Below are 19,145 nucleotides of genomic sequence, written 5' to 3'. Positions count from 1 at the left end.
AAACTCCAGATTGATTCCAGAGAGAATCGCGATGCATTCTGAAAATGTCAGTACCGATCCATGAATCGTGACGCATCTATATGATTTGTTAAACCATTTCCGTTAACACTTGGCCACATAAATATGTCTCTGCAAAACGGATATAAATTCAGTCTTCAATTTCTGCGCTATATTGAGTTCACGTCAACGAAATCAACACATATGCACTGCATTTTATTATTTTATTATGTTATTTTATTCATCAACAGCTAATTTCAAAATCAAAGACCACAACAGGAGATAGCACAGCAAGTTTGAGCGATCAGATTTAACTGTTTCGAAAGCGTTTCGGAGGGCAGTTACACCTGGTCTTTTCACAATCGGATAGCTAGGCCCATTGTCATCTGTATGCGAATGTTTTTAAAAACACAAAGAAAAAACCTCAGCATTTTTAGTACAATCGTTGTTATGTAAACATACCCCTGTCGTGTAAACATACTCCTAGCGTTTAAAAATCTGTTCAGATTTTAAAAGTTGTATTTCAGCCTGTATGACAGTCTGTTTGCAATATTTTTCTTAAACGCTTAGTTTATATGTAAACTGATGTACAGCTTTGGGCCTCTTGCTGCTTTCACACCACAGGAACTGTTTTTAAGGATATTTTTATGGACGTTTTAGGATGGTGGAGAACTGACAGGAAAGTTAAGGTTGCTCCCAGGGTTTTTGCTTTTTCTCTACTCCTGACATCTTGTGAAGTTTTCCGTTCCTTGCCTTTGGCTCTCTCACTGGGGTTTACAGGAAAATATACTAAGACATCCTTTTCTTTTAATTGAACTTCCAAATGAGGGCCTTATGGAATTTGAAGCATTATTATTGCATGATTTTTCAGCAAAGTTGCTTTAAAACATTGTCCATTGTGTAAATAAAATTATCTTGAGGAGGAACGGGACATGTCATATCGCTTCACCGCATCTAGCTTTTTAAACTCAAAAAAGAAAAATAAAGTCCTGTGCAATCAGGTCCTTGAAACTGCTCTGATGATGGGATCATCTCTTAAAATCATCTTTAAAATGTAAATAAAAGCATTATTTTTTCTAATATAAATTGATATTTGTTATATAATCATCCTTGTAAACAACCACTCCAATGACACTATCACTATCAGTCTTAAAAGACTGAATTTATTGTTATAAAGAATTTAAAAGGCTTGTTAGTTTAATATATTCAAATTACCATCATAATGTGATAACATGCATCATTTTGACCACATTTCACCTAAATGCATATAAAACAATTATACAAAAATACATCAACAAAACTATACATATATATTAGCAGATCTCTATCCTGAACATTAGAAAAATTCACAAGTGTGAATATTCTTCTGTGCAGATTTAATGTCCTCCAATCTTGCCATGGTCTTGCACATTATTGCATCTTTCGACTGAGTTTAATATTTTCAATGCCATGTTCCCTGGCAGGGCGTCGGTGGTTATACTGGGTATCCGTATTTGCTGTCATATCTGAGCGGAGGCCTGTGATCAGACGCAAGCATGCTGGCTTCCCTTTGGACCCTGCTGCGTTCGGTGTGGGTACTGCTGCGACCGGATGCGGCCCGTGTGACATCGGCTTTACCAACAGAGCTGTAATGGATCCCAGGATGGACGCGGTAGTTCAGTACAGAACGGAAGCTGGAGTTGCGGCTTCCCGGGCGACTCTCCGGAGCTGCAGCGTCCTCCCTAAAAAACGGTAGATGAATGGAACATGTCGCTTGGTGTTAGCCAAATACATATTTATATTTAAAAACAGTAGAAATAAGGACACATTTGGGACTAATCCTGTTGAGATAATTATTATTGGGTGTGGTTGTTGAATAACAAGTATTGCTGACTAGTCAGCCAGAAATTTACCCATGACATTTGTTGTGAGCCATTTTGCAACTATGAGCTAAATATGTCCTTTTGTCGCTCAAGGGAAATGCTTGAGCATGTCATAAAACAGTATGGCAAAGTTGAGCCCATTAAAATTTTTGGCTCAGGTTTTTAAGCCAAATAGACTTTGAATGAAAAAAAAAAAAAATTACATTTGATAATTCTAGAGAGTTATTTTTTTAAATGAATTATATGGAATTCAGATTTTTAAAAATAATTTTAATGTAATTTAAGTTGAAATATAACAAGTTGATTAAATTTAAGGCTGCAACTGAACGTAAGTTTTTAGTTTTGACTTTTTTATGTTCTGTATTAATATTCTGTAAAAAAAATACAATTAAATAATAATAATAATAATAAAATGTATATATATTTTACCTCTCATGTGCAAAAAGTCCTTGGTTCTCTACGAGTTACCAAAGGGTGACAACTTTGGGGCACTATTTTTTTTTTATAGTATATTATAAAATTGTATAGTATTTCTTTTTATAGTGCCCCAAAGTTGACACCCTTTTAGGGTGTTTTATTTTTACCCTTTTTAAGCCAAAATATGCAATTTAGCCCATACAGAAGCAAGGATTTTTTTGCACATGAGTGGTAATTGTACAGTATTAATTTTAAATGTACAATATTAATTTGTCAACACAACACATTCAAAGAGTTTTTGCATTTAAGAAGGTATAGAATGTATATCCATTGAAACATCTTTTGTGAAAATTATGTTTCAGATTACTATTCTTATCTTATAAAAGTCATTCCACTTTACAGTTTTATTCATATCTATATTCTGAAGGCTTTCACAGAGGGGTTTGTTTATATTACATTGACCTGATTTTAAGTTATTTCTCAAAATATTGATGATTTTCTAAAAATAAGATCTCTTCTGTAAAAACCTTTGACTGTAATATGTCAACAAAATTAACATTTTAAATCTGAATTTATCCACTGTTCAGATATCTGTTATGCAAAATGTATGCAAAAGTGTGCATTTTTATTAAATAATGCATCATTTAAAAATAAGATTTCAGAAACTTGTGATACAAAATAGATGTCTTAATCTACTGTTAAAATTTGACCCTATTCATTTGTGGTGTCTTGCCTTAATATTCCGGGAATAGAGACAGCAAAAGCATTAATTATGCATGTTCTCACTTTGGCTCATAATTAAAAAGTATATATATAACTGGACCTTCTGGTGAAAACGACATCTAGCGACATAGACCAGACTTCTCCAATCATTCTCCAATCCGCTGTCCATGCAAACTTGTGGTTATCTGCCTCCATTTTTAAATGCAGCGACCAATGTATAGAATAAAGTCCCCAAATTTGTACAACATGCGGAAAATATATTTATCGTCACTACTAATTAAGAATTCCTTTCTATAATGTTAGAATTAACTTCCTTGTTTTATCAGTTCCTTCCCTCATTTTAGATCTAGCGTGGTGACACAAACAATTAGTTCGCACGTCTTATTAATTTGTTTCCTCGTCTTCATAAACAAATTGAATCAAAACAAGGAAACAAATTAGTAAAATAAGGCTCTGATGTACTAAAACGTAGGAACCAATTCGTACAACGTGGCTGCAATTTACAAAAACAAGGTAACATATTCTTAATTCTTCTAACAGAAATGATAGAACTTTAAGATTATTCTACCCATTTCATTTTTAAAAAAAATATAAAGCAGCAATATCGTACCTGATCTCATTAGCGATCTCTTTTTCATAGCGCCGCTTGTTGCAGCAGCAAATCAGGAGCCAGATTAGCAAAAGGAGGAGGAGCAGCAACAGCAATGCACCAATCACAGCTCCCATAATCACTCCCACTTTATTGGTTGCTAGAGATGAAAAAGATTCAGATAAAAGACAGCAGATTATGCAGAGAAGTGGTTCACTCTTAACCCAAGAAACAATTAATCTGAAAGTGCAGCTGAGGTTTAACAAAATCATCAGTCTTACGAAATCATCTGGAGAATAAATGAGTTTATGAAAATAATATGTTGGCACAAAATCCTCTACTGAGTGAGTGTGCATATTTCATTCAAGGACACATACTGCATAATGGCTTTTATAAACACTGCAGTTACCCTGAGTATGAACACTGAACAGAATTGTGCTGGATGCCCAGGAGAATTCTAGATTTAAGATGATTGGCATCTATCTCAAAGAGGCTTTTTCTTACAAATGACTTATGTTTAAGTATTCAGACACTTAAACCACTTAATATAATAGGAAAAAAAAAAAAAAAAACAACAACATCGAGTTGGCATTAAACAAAGTGGCATCTGCGCATCTTAAGTGCTTTGGGATCTTTTCTTTTTACCAACTTTTGCAAAAATGTCACAATTAAACAAAATCTGTTACAGGTGTCACCAGTAAAGTGAAAATGTGAAGTGTTGATTGCGGCTTTTAAATTTCTTTTTAGGCATTTTTACAGCGTTGCGCATTATAACCAAGCATACACAATTTTGTTGCGCTCATGAATGCAACAACCAATCAGAGTTGTGTGATTGTACAGCGTGTGCACTCGCTGACAGAATTCTGCTCTCTCGTAAATTCTCTCATCATAAATAAAAGGCAAATGTAAATAAGAAATTCATTTCAGTGTAGACAGCATCATTAATTATAACGGGAGTTTGTTTTTTTGTTTGTTTTTTTTTGTGAGTGATGTAACTTGTACTAACAAAGTGCAAGTTGCTGAAGTCTATGGAGGCATGTTTCGGTGTTTTTTTTTTTTTAACACAATTGTGGGTTTATATCTTGCAGTTCTGAGAAAAAAAAGCAAGAATTGCCTGTTTATATCTTGAAATTCGGACTTAATTTCTCAGAAGTGCAAGTTTGTATCATGCAATTCCAAGAAACTCACAATTCCAAAAAAAAAGGTCAAAACTGTGAGATACAAACACACAAATCTGAGAAAAAAAAGTCAAATTGTGAGATACAAACGCGCTATTCAAAAGGAAAAATGTCAGAATTGTGAGATTTTTTTTTTTCTTAGAATTGCGTGTTTCTTGCAATTGCAAGTTTATTGCAAGTTTATATCTCACACTTCTGCACTAAACTTGGACTAAACTTTTCTTGCAATTATGAATTTATCTCACAATTCTGACTTTTTTTCTCGGAATTGCATGATACAAACTTGTAATTTGACTTGCAATTGTGAGTAATAAAGTCAGAATTGCAAGGTATAAACAGACAATTCTGTCTTTTCTCAAAATTGTGATATAAACTCACAGTTGTGAGTTAAAGTCAGAAGTGAGAAAAAAAAAGCCAGAATTAATATAAACTCACAATTCTGACTTTTTTCTCAGAACTGCATGTTTGAAAAAAACAAAAAACTTTTTTTTATATATTTTGTTTTTTTATGATATGTTTTGAATATGTCACAATTCTGATTTTTGTTTTTGTTTTTGTTTTTTTTTTTTTTTTTTTTACAAAATTGAGAGATGTAAACTCACAAGTGTGAGTAATAAAATCCAGTTCTGAGGGGGAAAAAAAGACTGATATTTTCTCAGAATTGCGAGTTTATATCTCTCAATCCTGACTTAATAACTTGCAATTGTATGTTCTAAAGTCAGAATTGCAAGATTTAAATTCGCAGTTCTGAAAAAAAAAGTCACAATTGCGAGATACAAACTAAATAATAGAACAATAAATAATACATTGTAAATTTTTTCTCAGAATTGCAAGTTTATATCTTGCGATTCTGACTTTATGACTCACAATTACGAGTTTGTATCACACAATTCTGAGAAAAAAATCAGAATTGCGAGACGTAACTAGCAATTGAAAGAAAAAAGTCAGAATTGTGAGATAAAAAGTCCCTTTTTTAAATTTTTTATTCAGCAGCAGGAATGGGCTTCCATAAGAGTCAGTAACGTTTGATAATGTAAATGTTTGTGGCTCGCTTTCTGTACAGTATATACTGTAATTCATTTGGTGTTTCTAATGAAAGCATCAGAATTAGAAACTTAAAATAGTTTTATTAAACTGTGATCACATTAAATACAAATTCAGTCGTATTAAAAAGTATTTTATGACATGACACCCATATGTGGTACGTAAAGACTAAAAAGATGGTTTTATGGTGTAATTACGCAAACATTAGGCTGCGTTAGCCCTACCCTGGACTTGGGTTACTCTCTACCTTTGACCACAGTTGTTTTACCTTTTTGATACTTTGTCTTTTTGTGAAACGTCTGTGCCATCTTTCTGTCAGATGCACAACACTTGTTTTGACATGTTTTTGTGTGATGCACTGACATTCAGTCGTTAAACGAAGCTTAGGTGTGCAAATACATTCCGGGCCCACCCATACTTACGGTTATATGCTTGAAGGGCGTATGTGCATTGCTCAGCTCCTACTTCATTGCTGACCTCACAGAGGTACCTCCCTGTGTAGCTCTCGCTGTGGTTTCTGATTAGCAGCTCTCCTGTCTGGGGATCTTCAAACAAAAGAGTCATTCAGAATGTGCAGCCATTGCGAAAGGCCCTGCGGGGTCGTTTACAGCGATTGCACACAGAAAAACTTGTTTGGTTGCTACGAGGCTCAAAAAATGTTTTTGTTTTTATCTGCAGCAGCTGTATTTGGCTTGACAATGCACAGGCCTGAAGCTACAGGCTATTCAAGCGGTACCAAATATTAAACTTTCGCTTGAAGTATTTGCTGAGTAGTGTTGCGGGAACTCACTCGGTGTCGCGGTTGGTGGCAGGTTTCCGCTTTCTTTCTTCCATGCATATTTTAGAGGAGATGAACCCTGGGAAGATTTGCAGCGGAGCGAAACGGTTCCGCCCTTCTCCTCGCTACCTTCCACCCAGCATTTCGGGGGCGAAGGTCGTACTGAAAGAAAGCAAAAGAAAAACAATAAGACGTCATAGATAAAATCGTAACGCTGATGCATGGAGCAAACTGATTTGTTTCGAATCTCCAACATCAGTAATAATTAAACTAAGGCTGGACAATATAGATAATCATTTTATCTCAATTTTTGAGTCTTATTTTTTTATTTTTTATTTTTTGGCATTTGACATACATGCTTTAACTTCACATCAGATGTTTACATTTTTTCTTCATAGATAAAATCAAGCCTGACTTTTTTTTCGCCTCATATCCAGTTTCATTTCAGTTAGAAATGCATCACATTTAAGGAAGTGCTTTCATGCTGACATTCTCATATCTGCAAGTAGCGAGACAAGGAAGGACCGTGAAATTTGTCTCATGCCGTTTAGAAAACTGAATAGTTAAATAAAAATGCATTATAAACACTTCAATATTCACAACACTGCCAAATTTTACATTGTTGGCAAAATCATAAATATATTGTAAATATGTAATATATTGTTCAGGCTTAGGCAGATTTAACTAACTAAACCATTTAACTAAAACCATTTAAACAAAAAAAAAAAAAACTTCTTTAGTTGAAATGAAATAAATGTTAACATAAATAAATAAAAACTGTTTTAATACTTTATTAACTTTATTCTGGTTGCTGCCGAGGCAACATTTAATTTCCATTTGGTTTAGTTTTATGAACTGAAGTAAAAACTAATTTTTTAAATTAATAACAAATACATACAATAAAAAAAAAAAAAAAAAAAAAAAAAAAAAACTACTTCTAAATATTACTTAAATGTATAATAGTATTTCAGTAATACTAAAATATCACTGGCCCTGTAGGGTTGTTAATATTAATATTATTATTGTTGTTGTTGTTGACTGGAATTTAAAAAAAAAAAAAATCTATCTAGTAAGAGAAATTTAAAATACATTGGCTCTGAAATTCTTAATTAAAAATAATTATTATTTTAAATTAATTATTAATTTAGTTTTGGATTAGAACACTAAACATCTCTAAAATAAGTACAAAAGTACAAAAACGTTAATAAAAAATAAAAATAAAAAATCATTACATAATTTTAGCATCGTTACTCCAGTCACATGATCCTTCAGAAATCATTCTTAAATTTTGATTTGCTGCTCAAAAAACATTTATTATTATGATGTTGAAAACAACTGAGTAGAAATTTGTCAGGTTTCTTTGATGAATAGAAAGGTCAGAAGAACAGCATTTATCTAAAATGGAAATCTTTTGCAACATTATAAAATGTCTTTAACATCATTTTTGATCAATTTAAAGCATCCTTGCTAAATAAAAGTATTAATTTCTATAATTTCTTTCCAACAAGGAAAACAATGTGTGTGTGCGTATGTATATATATACATATATATATATATACCGACTCGAAAGCTTTTGAATGGTAGTGTATAATGTTACAAAAGCTTTTTATATATTGTCTCAACTGTTTTAAATATTGATAATAATAACAAATGTTTCTAAAGCAGCAAATCAGCAAATTTGAATGATTTCTGAAGGATCATGTGACACTGAAGACTGGAGTAATGATGCTGAAAATTCAGCTTTGATCACAGGAATAAATGAAATTTGAAATCTTACTGTTCAAAAACTTTTGACTGGAAATTGAAAAAAAACCCAAACAAAAACAAACTGAAACGAGCTCATGTAAAAAAAAATCTAAAACTATAATTATACTGGACTCTTAAAGGCTTACAGCACTGAGGCAGAGTTTTCCAGGAGGGTGGAAATCATTGAGTCTCTAGACAGACGAGGTGGTGGGGTTGGGCCATGGTTACCAGAGGAAAACAAAAAGCGTTCACCCCACCTACTATTCCAGTCATGTCATCATGAGCGACTGGATGAAAGGGGCAGGCTAGGGTGGAGAGAACCGGTAAAACAGAAACCCGGCAGCTTGATAAGGGTGTCAGAACCGGTCAGCAAAGAAACAGAATGTGCACATCCTCACCCAGCACTACTAAAGTGACTTTCCTCGAATCGATGCCGGGTGTCTTCTTCACTTTGCACTGGTACGTGGCCGTGTCCGAGGCCTTGAGGCTGGAAAAGCTGACCGTGGCGTCGCCGCGGCTCGGGTCGGTAACAAACTTCAAGCGACTCATCAGGTCTGGGCTTCCTAGCTGGTACTGTTTCCCTCCAGTGTAGGATAAGATCTGTCAGACAGAGAAACCCAGCTCACTGAGTCTTATCTAATAAAACAGGTCTAACCACCTGCCGTCATTAAAACGGAGCCTTACGCACAAATTTCTCTGAATCTCCACACGCATTCCCTGAAAAGCCTGAGGTTAAGCAGTTTGGACAAGGTAGAAATGGGAGGAAATTACAAAATCCATCAAGATGATACGATTGATGAGGTCAAGACTGTGATCTCCGTGGAACTAGGAAAACATTCCTACACATTCCTACAAACATTTTTGTCTTATCAAAAACACCAGATGTTACGTAAAGAAAAGCTGCACAGCATGCTTTCTTTGCACCTTTCTTCCTTTATAGTTCATTTTAAATGGTCATGCAGCGTGACAGATATTCCTCTCTCAATTAATATCAGTTATTTTAGTGCCATTACCATTTAGTACCAGTCAGTTTTATTTTAGTATGATTAAGATGCTATTATAGTTTTTTTTATTAATATAAATATTTGTTTTATTTTAACTTTAAAGTTAGCATGAAATGGGAATTCACCCTATTTTCTAAAAGAAATTACTTTTTTTTTTATATAAATTTCAATAATTTTGTGTTGCACTTTGTCATTTTATTGCTTTTTTTTTTAAAAATGTCTATAGCCCATGTATTTCCTAAAAAAAGAATTTATTTTTTATATTTTAAATTTTAATTATATTTAAAATGTTAATTTTGCTGCGTTTTGTCATTTTAGTTTTTTTTTTTTTTTTTTTTACATGTCTATGTGTTATCTATTTAAAAAAAAAAAAGAAAATAATTTGTTTTGTTGCATTTTGTTTTTTTATTTGTTTAATGTTTAATGTTTGTTTAATGTCTATATGCCTATATATTTAAAAAAAACAATATATTTTTATATTTAAAATTTTAATTCTAGTTAAAATTAATAATTTTGTTGCATTTGGTCATTTTGTGTTTTTTTTATTTTTTTATTTTAACTTTACAGTTAGAATGAAATGGGAATTCACCCTATTTTCTAAAAGAAATTACCTTTTTTTTAATTTAAATTTCAGTAATTTTGTTGCATTTTGTCATTTTATTGCTTTTTTTAAATGTCTATAGCCCATGTATTTTAAAAAATAGAATTTATTTTTTATATTTTAAAATTTTTAATTCTAATTAAAATTTTAGTATTTTTGTTGTTTTGTAATTTTAAATGTTTATATAGTTTTAATCATTTTAATTTCAGTTTTATTTAGTTTTTTTTTAGTATATGAAGTTACTAAGTTAAACTAAATGAAAATGAGAAATGTTACTCTGCCAAGTAGCAGAAGCACAATAAAATAAATATAAGTTTCATTATGTTTTATTTTAATTCATTTACGTTTATTTTTTTAAAGTATTGTTCTAGTTTTAGTTAACTGAAATTCGTTTTTGTTTTTATAATTTATTGTGTGCTGCACTTTTGTCATTTGTGTTATATATAAAACAATTATATATAATTATAAATTATGTGTTTATAATTGTATAATTATATATAATTTCAGCTAACTGCCTTTGCAGCTAGCTGAAATACATTTTATTTTATTATTTTGTTTTATTTTAGTTGGCCATTATTTTATTTTTGTCATTATTTATTTACTTGTTTTTAGTTCAAGTTTTAGTTCATTTTGGTTTTAGTTGAAAATAATGAAAATAACCCTGACATGAGCACATTAAAGCTCTTTAATAACACTATTTAAATAGATGTCGCTCCACATTGCCAATTACTCCTGTGCCTTCTGAGAAACATCTCAAGAAGTGTATTTCAAGCATATTCTAGTGCTTTTGAAAATGACAGACCTATTTTCATTTTTCTTTAAGGTGCTAGTTATAAGCCCAAGTATCAATACAAAGTGTGCTTGAATGTGCTTTAATCTCTATTCTGTATTCTCAGCACTCTCTCACCAGCTCATCTTTCTGGGTCATGTCTTGACTGACGCGTGTCCACTCAATGTCCAGGTCTCCGACATCTGAGGCATCCAAGGAGTATGTGCAACCCAGAGTAACACTCTCCCCCTGGGCTTTCTTGATTGTCTGCGGTCCTGAGGATGTCACCTGTACGGCCAAAGTAAGAGCTTCACAGAGAGAGAGAGAGAGAGAGAGAGAGAGAGAATAATGGATTAATGATCATTCATTTTACAAACACCTGTCTCGTCCAACTCACAATATGTATCATATTGAATAGAATTTCTCTCTTTATACAATAATATAAATCAGTGGTTCTCAACTAGCTTGCTTCAAGCCAGTGAGCATTTTTATTGTGCTATCTTTACTACTCATGATTATATGGTTTGTTGCATTTTATTATTCGCATTCAAACACATTTTTACCTGTCGGAACTGATCTGTTACGCACCTGCTGTGAGCATTTTTGCACATTGATTTAAAAAACCCATATTCTATGCTTTGTTTGAAAGTCAAGGTTTCATGCACCAAAAACAGGCACAATTTTATTTTTAAGGCTGTTTTTGCAACTGGACATATAATATGGCTAACCTATTTGCATGAGAGATGAGTATCAACGAAACTTCCAAGTTGCTGAATACCGATTAGCCTTTTGATTTGGTGATCATGTGCTCATAGTTGTGATGCCATAACTGTGATGGTTTCTGATGAAACCATTTTTTGCAGCTTAATTTCAATAATTGGTCTGAGGAAGGAGTGGCATGACACCATTTATTTTTAAATAGTCCTGTTTTTCACAACATGCATTTTTAAAAACAGATCAAGAGGGGAATTTGCGATAATGAATCACGGTTGCTAACTGTGCCGTCTATTTGCACGTTCTGTTCTGTCTGTGACGGAAGATCTGCTAAGTGCAGTTTCCAATCTTGTGGGTTGGTTCTGAGTGTTAGGTTGTTGAAGATGATGCTTTACCATCCAAACTGCGACAGTCTGCATGCATCGCTTTACAACCATGATCCAGACACTATCCATTGGCTCTTTAAATGCTGAAAGTGCACTTGACTACATGCTGAATCTAGATATATGGCTGGTTGTAAAACTCTTCTCCATTATTTGATGAATTACCTGAGCCACGATCACTACATCATTTTTCACAGATGTAATAGCACAGCATTAACTGCACCAAGCGGAATAATGTAGTTCTCTATTAAGTCTAAGTTAGAAAAGAGGCATGTTTACTCTGAAAGCAAACTTATTACTAATGGTGCAATGCTAATTTTAGTGCATTTAGTGCTTGCGAATGCTGTACCATGTGTTGTTTGTGAATCCCACACACACTTTTTGTGCTGAACCTTGTCTAACAAAAACATGTTCCAAGAAGTTTTTATTAATGTTTCCATTTGGTTTATTTCTGAATTTTTTCTCAGTGTTCCAAATGTCCAGATTTTTATGAAATGTTTTAAAAATGTTTTGTTTATACAAAATGAATGAACATTCAATTTTATAATTTTGCAAACATTATGGGAATGTTACTTTTCAATATTCTCTGAACATTCTGAAATAAGTAACATTTAAAAAGTAGCTGCGATTCCATTAAAGATTTGCACAAAACTTTTGTCTTTTAAAAAAAAAACATTGTTTACGTTAAAGGAACACTCCACTTTTTTTGAAAATAGGCTTATTTTCCAACTCCCCTAGAGTTAAACAGTTGAGTTTTACCGTTTTTGAATCCATTCAGACCCGGAGATCGGCTGAATGGATCCGAAAACGGTAAACTCAACTGTTTAACTCTAGGGGAGTTGAACAATGAGCCTATTTTCAAAAAAAAGTGGAGTGTTCGTTTAACTGATTTTATGTGACTAAATTGTAAACTCCACACACATGCATTTTGTCAAAAAAGCCGGTACTGTCCACTTTCAAGGAATCGTGATTTTATCTTTTACTGCAGATGCCGACAAGCGCCCTTGTTGTTTGTGAACAGAAGCAGATAAGTCTAGCATGCTGTATTCAGGTCAGGTGACAAGGATGCCAGTCACTTGGAAAACGTGCTAGATGAGAGGAATTTTGTCAAAGCTGACTAAAAGTGTTTGAGCATGGATATGTTCGACGAACTTCATAAACCAGTGATATAAAAGCCAAAACTTTTTCATGGAACCTTGCAAATGCACGTTATAATGGCGAGGGAAAACTGCTTATAATCACAGCCATAGAGTCTATGATCACAACAATGTTTGTCAGGCGTATAAATTACGCACTTAGCTGATGAGATTACAAAGAGATTACAAAACAAGTTTTGTTCTGTTTTTTTTAAACACTGAAACTTGAAATGTGGAGTTATCTGCTTTTGCTATAAACAATCTTTTAATATATAAAGAAAACATACTTTTAATGAACTTTAATTTTGTAAATTACCTGTATTTGTTTAAGTTATTATTACTTAAAACAAGCCACCTGCAGTTTGATTAATATTATTTTGAAATACACAGTAAAAGAAAAAAAAAAAAAAGATTCCTGAAAATAAATAAAAATGGAGTTGTTTTTATAAATAAAATTCTTCAGATAATGTTTTTTTGCTAACATTTTGAGAACATTCCCACCCAACAAAATATGTTCCAAGAGCATTTTTTTCCTTTTTTTTTTATGTGAACGAGGGGAACATACAGAATCCTGTTTCTGCCACTGAATTAAAAAAATAAAAATAAATAATAATAATTGCGACTTTTCATCTCACAAATATTTTTCTCGCAATTGTGAGTTTACATCTCACAATTCTGACATTTTTCTCAGAATTACAAAACATAAAATTACAATTATGAATTTTATTCAGAATATAGATATTAACTTACAAATCAGACTTTTTTTCCTCAGAATTTCAAGTTTGTAATTTTTTCAGTTATTCTGAGTTAAGTCAGAATTGTGAGATATAAACTCATAATTCTGAGAATAGTCTCAAAATTGCAAGTTTATATCTCACATTTCTGATTAAAAAAAGTCAAAATTGCAAGAAAAAAGTCAGAAGAGCAAGATACAAACTTAGACTTTCAAATTATTTCTCAAACTCGGAAAATTATTTCTCAGTTTTAAGCTTGCATCTTGCAGTTCTGACTTTATTACTCATAACTGTGAGTTTGTATCATGCTATACTGAGAAGTGTGAAATGTGAGATGAAAAGTTGTAGTAACCTATTTTTTATTCAGTGGTGGAAATGGGCTTCCATTGGAACATTAAATTTTATCATTTTGCAAACAAACTTTTGTTATGTTCCCTGAACAAGTAGTAACATTTAAAATGCTTTTGATGAATGTCTAACTAAAATGTTTCAGGAAAAAATATTCCATTCTGTCCAAACAAAACTCTTTCCTGCCAGTGTTTTTGAAAAATTTTGCCAGCCACCGCCAGCATTTTTGATGATTTTCACCAAAATTTTCTGGCCCCCAGAATATTTTGTTTTATGGATATTTGAACATGCACCAAAATAAAGAACAGACCCTCTATTCTTAAACAACAACAACAAAATCTGTTTTATTCTAGCTTTAAGCATTCTTTGTTTATCAACACTTAGATATGTTTCATAAAAAAAAAAAAAAAAAGCAACATTCTGAGCAAAATTGCATCTGGATCATATTATTATCAAAGCAAAGATGCAGTATATTGCTTCCATCAGGACTCCCATATCTATGATGATCGCATTATTTTTCACATGCGTATGCCTAAATATGAGATCACTTGTTTCTGTGTCTTCCTCGTCTATGTTTTTGATCGGCACATTCTAGACCAGGGGTGCCCAACCCTGTTCCTGGAGATCTACCTACCTGCAGACTTTAGTTTCAGCTTTGCTCCAACACAGCTGTCTGTAATTATCAAGTGCTACCTAAGAGATTAATAATCTGGTTCAGGTGTATTTGATCAGGGTTGGAGCTGAACTTTGTAGGATGGTAGATCTCCAGGAACAGGGTTGGGCACCCTTGCTCTAGACTCATTCAGGAGATGCGTAATAGTGCCTTTTAGTGTATAATTCCGTGTCTCATGCATAGCAGAAAATTCTTTGCTTGGTGGGAAAAGAGTTAAAGACCAAATAACTTTGAACGAATGTTTTGTTAATGTTACTGGAAGTGTGTTTGTTTAGAATTTTGACCTTTAGAACCTTGCTAGAATGTTAGCTCAAGTTCTGAGAATGTTATGTATTTAAAATCTGACAAAAGGCCACAGCTGTCAAGGTCACACAAATGTTACCAAACAACAAGTGTTTACTGTCATCAGAAACTCACTGGCTGAATGAAAAGACATGATGCCTAAAACAGCAATTAGGTGATCTGTGCAATGTCCTCAGATACACCTGTCACAATCTTTGCATCTCAAAATCACCAAAAACTGCTTTGAATACAGATGAGCAGTCTTTGCTAAGGGCGCCAGTTATTTATTTTTTGGGGAGAAATGATACAGATTGTCGAGTTTGTCTTGTTCTTAGCACCACCAAAACAACAGAACATGTCAGACGACTGTCATTCCCATTAGTATCGCACATTCACACAAAACACAGGGAGTGTCTGTGTGATTTACGGATCGTCTCTCTCAGCTGGAATAAAGACAGTCCAAGCATGAATGTGTTTAGCAACCCTGTGAGAGTGTTGATGTATGGACAAAAAAAAAAATCATACATTTGCATGCTCTATAATTTCAGTGCATTTAATATGATGCGAATCACGCTCACAGATAATGAACGGCCTTATTGTTTTACGCAGACTACATCTGCTGCTTTTTAAATCTGAAATGCACATGCAAGTGCATCGAAGTGAATCTCAGAGCCAGTAATATTCAGTGCTAGAATTTGCATAAAGTAGAGTGGGAGGCCAGCACAACTTCTTAATATGCAGGGTTAATTTATGCATAACATGGTCACACTTAGACTGCCGTAGAAACTCGATACAGCCCACACAAAGTGAAGAGAAAAGTGACCTTTAACACAGAAAGCCCTCAAAGAGACTGTTAAATAAATAAATAAAAGTAGTATTTTACACACCTGCATGATTTAGACATACTGCAGTGATGTATAATGCAGCCAAAGGTAGGGAGAAGTTAAACCAGAACTTTCTCATAGCCAAATGTCAGCTTCTCTCACAGGAAACCTGGGGGGAAAAAGCACAGACTGTCATTGTCCCTCGCTGACTGGACGCCTCATTTGCAAGTGTGAATCATCTGATTCTGATAAGGGTCTCGCGTATGGCAAATTCAAATGTCATTTTAGCTGGAACGAGAAAGTCTTGAGTGTCGATTCGAAGGTGTAAAAACGAATCGTTAATCACTCTGAAGCACGGAAAAATCAAATCAGCTACCACAGATGATTGTATCTGATATATAGAACCCTTAACATATCAGAATTCACTAAAAATTGTTTAAAACAGGAAATGTTTGGATATTTTTAACCAGATCAGCAAATCCTGACATCTCAAACACTGCTTAACCGATATTTCTGCCTATTGCTATTTGCATGCGCATATAATATGTAAATCTCTCAAGAGAATGGCAGTTCGTAATAATGACTCAAACATGAGGTCGAGTTATCAAATAGAAAAGACTTTTTACAACCTCAAACAACCGAAACTGTGATCCTTATCTTTCTGTCTATAAATCATTTAAAGGAAGAAATCATGTGCCAAAGTAGCTGCTAATAAAACACACAGTAATTAAACCTTGAGGAAGAGAGTCCCCTGAAAAATGAATACAGCTTAAACACGTACTGCACACACACACACACCTTTCACAGTGAAATCAGACTGCTTTTAATTCAATAAGCCTTCTTTGAGCACTTGCTTGCTGACGGTCTCCAGTAATCATTTCAGTCTCATAAGAAATTAAATAAGCCAGAAAAACTAATTAATGGAGGTCAGAGCAGGCAAGGATTTCATTTCTGTTAGCTTTTTATACAGAGCAAAGTCCAAACTGCAGTCCTTCCTATCACAGCCAGCTTCAAAACAAGCTCCACTTCTTTTGTTAACATATACTTATGTAAACTCAAAAATTTCTCTGAAAAAAATAAATTACCTTATAACAGAACAACCAAGTTTAGAGTAATCCCACAAACACAGTAGTGCTATCAGCTGCTTTCTTTGCTAGTTCCTCTATTCGCCTCTCGCTCTCACCTGAACCAGGTAAACAGGTGTTTCCTCTAAGGCTCCGCCCCCTCACAGCATTCCACCAATCACAGCTCGAAAATCTCAAACTCAGTGAAACTTTCTCCTGACCAGCCCATTTACACCTGACATGTTTGATTAGTGATTCATGGCTTCTGTGTAGAAATTTGAGCTTTCATTTCAGTGATGAAAAATGATTCCACTTGGATTGTTTTGTAAAATGTTTGCAGAGAATCACAGTAAGTAAATGGGTTAAATCAGCCATTTTGGATCAAACCATGTAATTGATTCAAACACAGTGTGTTCACACAGTAAAGCAGTGCTTCTCATCTGGTTTAAAAAAACAATGGTAAATACAAATAATACAGTATAGTTGGATATATAGTGAGCCATAGTTATGATACCATAAACATTGACATTCAAAAGAGCAGATTTACATATTTTTCCTGCTGGTTTTGAAACCGAAGGCCTTGCGTTCAGTCACATGGTATTTTGGTGCAAACATACCTGCCATCTGATAACATGACTAATACTAATTCAGTATAAGTGCTTGTTTTGTGTCTTAGGTTGATAAATCATACTAGCTGTTCATGGATTTGCTAAACTGGTTATTAGTCTATCTGTGCCATGTGAGTCATTTTGCGTTTTGTTTGGCCTGTGCAATTCAGGGTAATATTAATACACTTCGTGTTATATTTTTAAGAATCATTTCTGCTGAACAGTTTCGGCACTTTTCTAAAGCAAAAAAGGGAAACAAATTGAGAACCACTGTGCTGTGTCTTATGCACAATGTTTTGCACATTGTGATTATTTTTATTAGTTTTATTTACATTTATTTTGACATAAAGCTCAATAGGCCAATATGTCTGTATTTATTTTGGAAATGAACTGATGCGTCTTTAAGCTCATGTAAAAATGTAAACACTGCAGTGTTATTTCACGGGGGGAATCAGATTGTTTGCTCTGCTCTGCTCAGACACTAATTATCACTACAAAACATGTACAATACTTGATTCTCCTTGCAGTCACTGTAGGCTATGGATGTGTGTACACAGACTCAGATGAAGTCTTCTGTCAGTCAAGAGCTCTTTTGATCATCAACGCCTCCTCAAACTCCCACAGCTACACACAGAGCCGTGGATATGCTGATATGATCACCCTGGCAACATCGCCAGCCACTGAGGACAAAAACACCAGGTGAGAGTGAATGTGTGCACAGAGTTTAGGAATCGGGTTTCATTCATGAGAATGTGAATTTGAATTGATTGTTTTGCAGGGTTTTGTCTTTGTGCTACAATTTTTTTTCTCTCTCTGTTTTGAATTTTTGTTTTGTATTTTTGTCTTTGTGCTCAAATTTTGCCCACAGTTTTTTTTTTTTTTTTTTTTCCGCCTTTATTTTGAATTTAGGGATCAGAATTTAGGAATCAGGTCTCAGTATGAATTCAAATTGAAAAAGTACCACAGTAGAGACAGTACCATGGTAATGTGTCAAAATTTGATTGATGAACCCTTATAAAATATATCCATAAAAATTCCACAGATTCCTAAAAAATTTGTAAACTGTGTCCACAAATGGTAAAACATTTCAAGATGGGTATAACAATTAATGTATTGTTAAACTATTTTCAAAGTGTTGAAATTAAAACAATGTATCAGACACACTCGCATACAACAATAGCATACAACAATTGTTAAGATCTGTAACCCTGGACCACAAAACCAGTCACAAGTCGCACAAGCATATGTGCAGCAATAGCCATCAATACATTGTAGGGTTCCAAATTATTGATTTTTCTTTTATGCCAAAAATCATTAGGATATTAAGTAAAGATCATGTTCTGTGAGGATATTTTATAAGTTTCCTACCATAAATATATCAAAACGTAATTTTTGATTAGTATTATGTATTGCTACGAACTTCATTTGGACAACTTTGAAGGTGATTTTCTCAATATTTTGATTTATTTATTTATTTATTTATTTATTTTTTTGCACCCTCAGATTCCAGATTTCACATAGTTGTATCTCAGCTAAATATTGTCCTATTCTAACAAACCATACATCGACGAAAAGCTTATTTATTCAGCTTTCAGATGATGTATAAATATCAATTTCAAAAATTGACTGGTTTTGTGGTCAATTTTAACAGTGTCAGTAGAGTTTGTTAAT

General features: G+C 33.5%; 1 protein-coding gene across 1 annotated transcript; it reads right to left on the bottom strand.

The window, feature by feature from the left end:
* Window positions 1-223: 223 nt before the first annotated feature.
* Window positions 224-17,016, bottom strand: vsig8b (V-set and immunoglobulin domain containing 8b). Its single transcript, XM_051117149.1, has 8 exons — window positions 16,888-17,016; window positions 15,866-15,971; window positions 10,847-11,016; window positions 8,733-8,934; window positions 6,601-6,750; window positions 6,233-6,355; window positions 3,610-3,748; window positions 224-1,718 (listed from the first exon to the last, which is right to left on the bottom strand). The coding sequence occupies exons 2-8, from the start codon at window positions 15,939-15,941 to the stop codon at window positions 1,472-1,474; spliced, it is 1,107 nt and encodes a 368-aa protein (XP_050973106.1). The 5' UTR covers window positions 15,942-15,971; window positions 16,888-17,016; the 3' UTR covers window positions 224-1,471.
* Between the last annotated feature and the right edge of the window lie 2,129 nt (window positions 17,017-19,145).

The sequence above is a fragment of the Labeo rohita genome, chromosome 8 (genome assembly GCF_022985175.1).
Source record: "Labeo rohita strain BAU-BD-2019 chromosome 8, IGBB_LRoh.1.0, whole genome shotgun sequence".
Taxonomy (NCBI): Eukaryota; Metazoa; Chordata; class Actinopteri; order Cypriniformes; family Cyprinidae; genus Labeo; species Labeo rohita.
Note: the sequence above shows the minus strand (reverse complement) of the source record. Positions and strands in the feature narration are given on the sequence as shown.

Bases quoted from the DNA above. Each gene is read 5' to 3' on its own strand.
- vsig8b (XM_051117149.1), bottom strand. From the start codon at position 15,941: ATGAGAAAGTTCTGGTTTAACTTCTCCCTACCTTTGGCTGCATTATAC. The intron at 11,017-15,865 runs GTGTGTAAAATA...CTCTCTGTGAAG, and splicing joins AGTATGTCTAAATCATGCAG to CTCTTACTTTGGCCGTACAG. The intron at 6,751-8,732 runs GTGAGGATGTGC...GCTTTCTTTCAG, and splicing joins AGTCACTTTAGTAGTGCTGG to TACGACCTTCGCCCCCGAAA.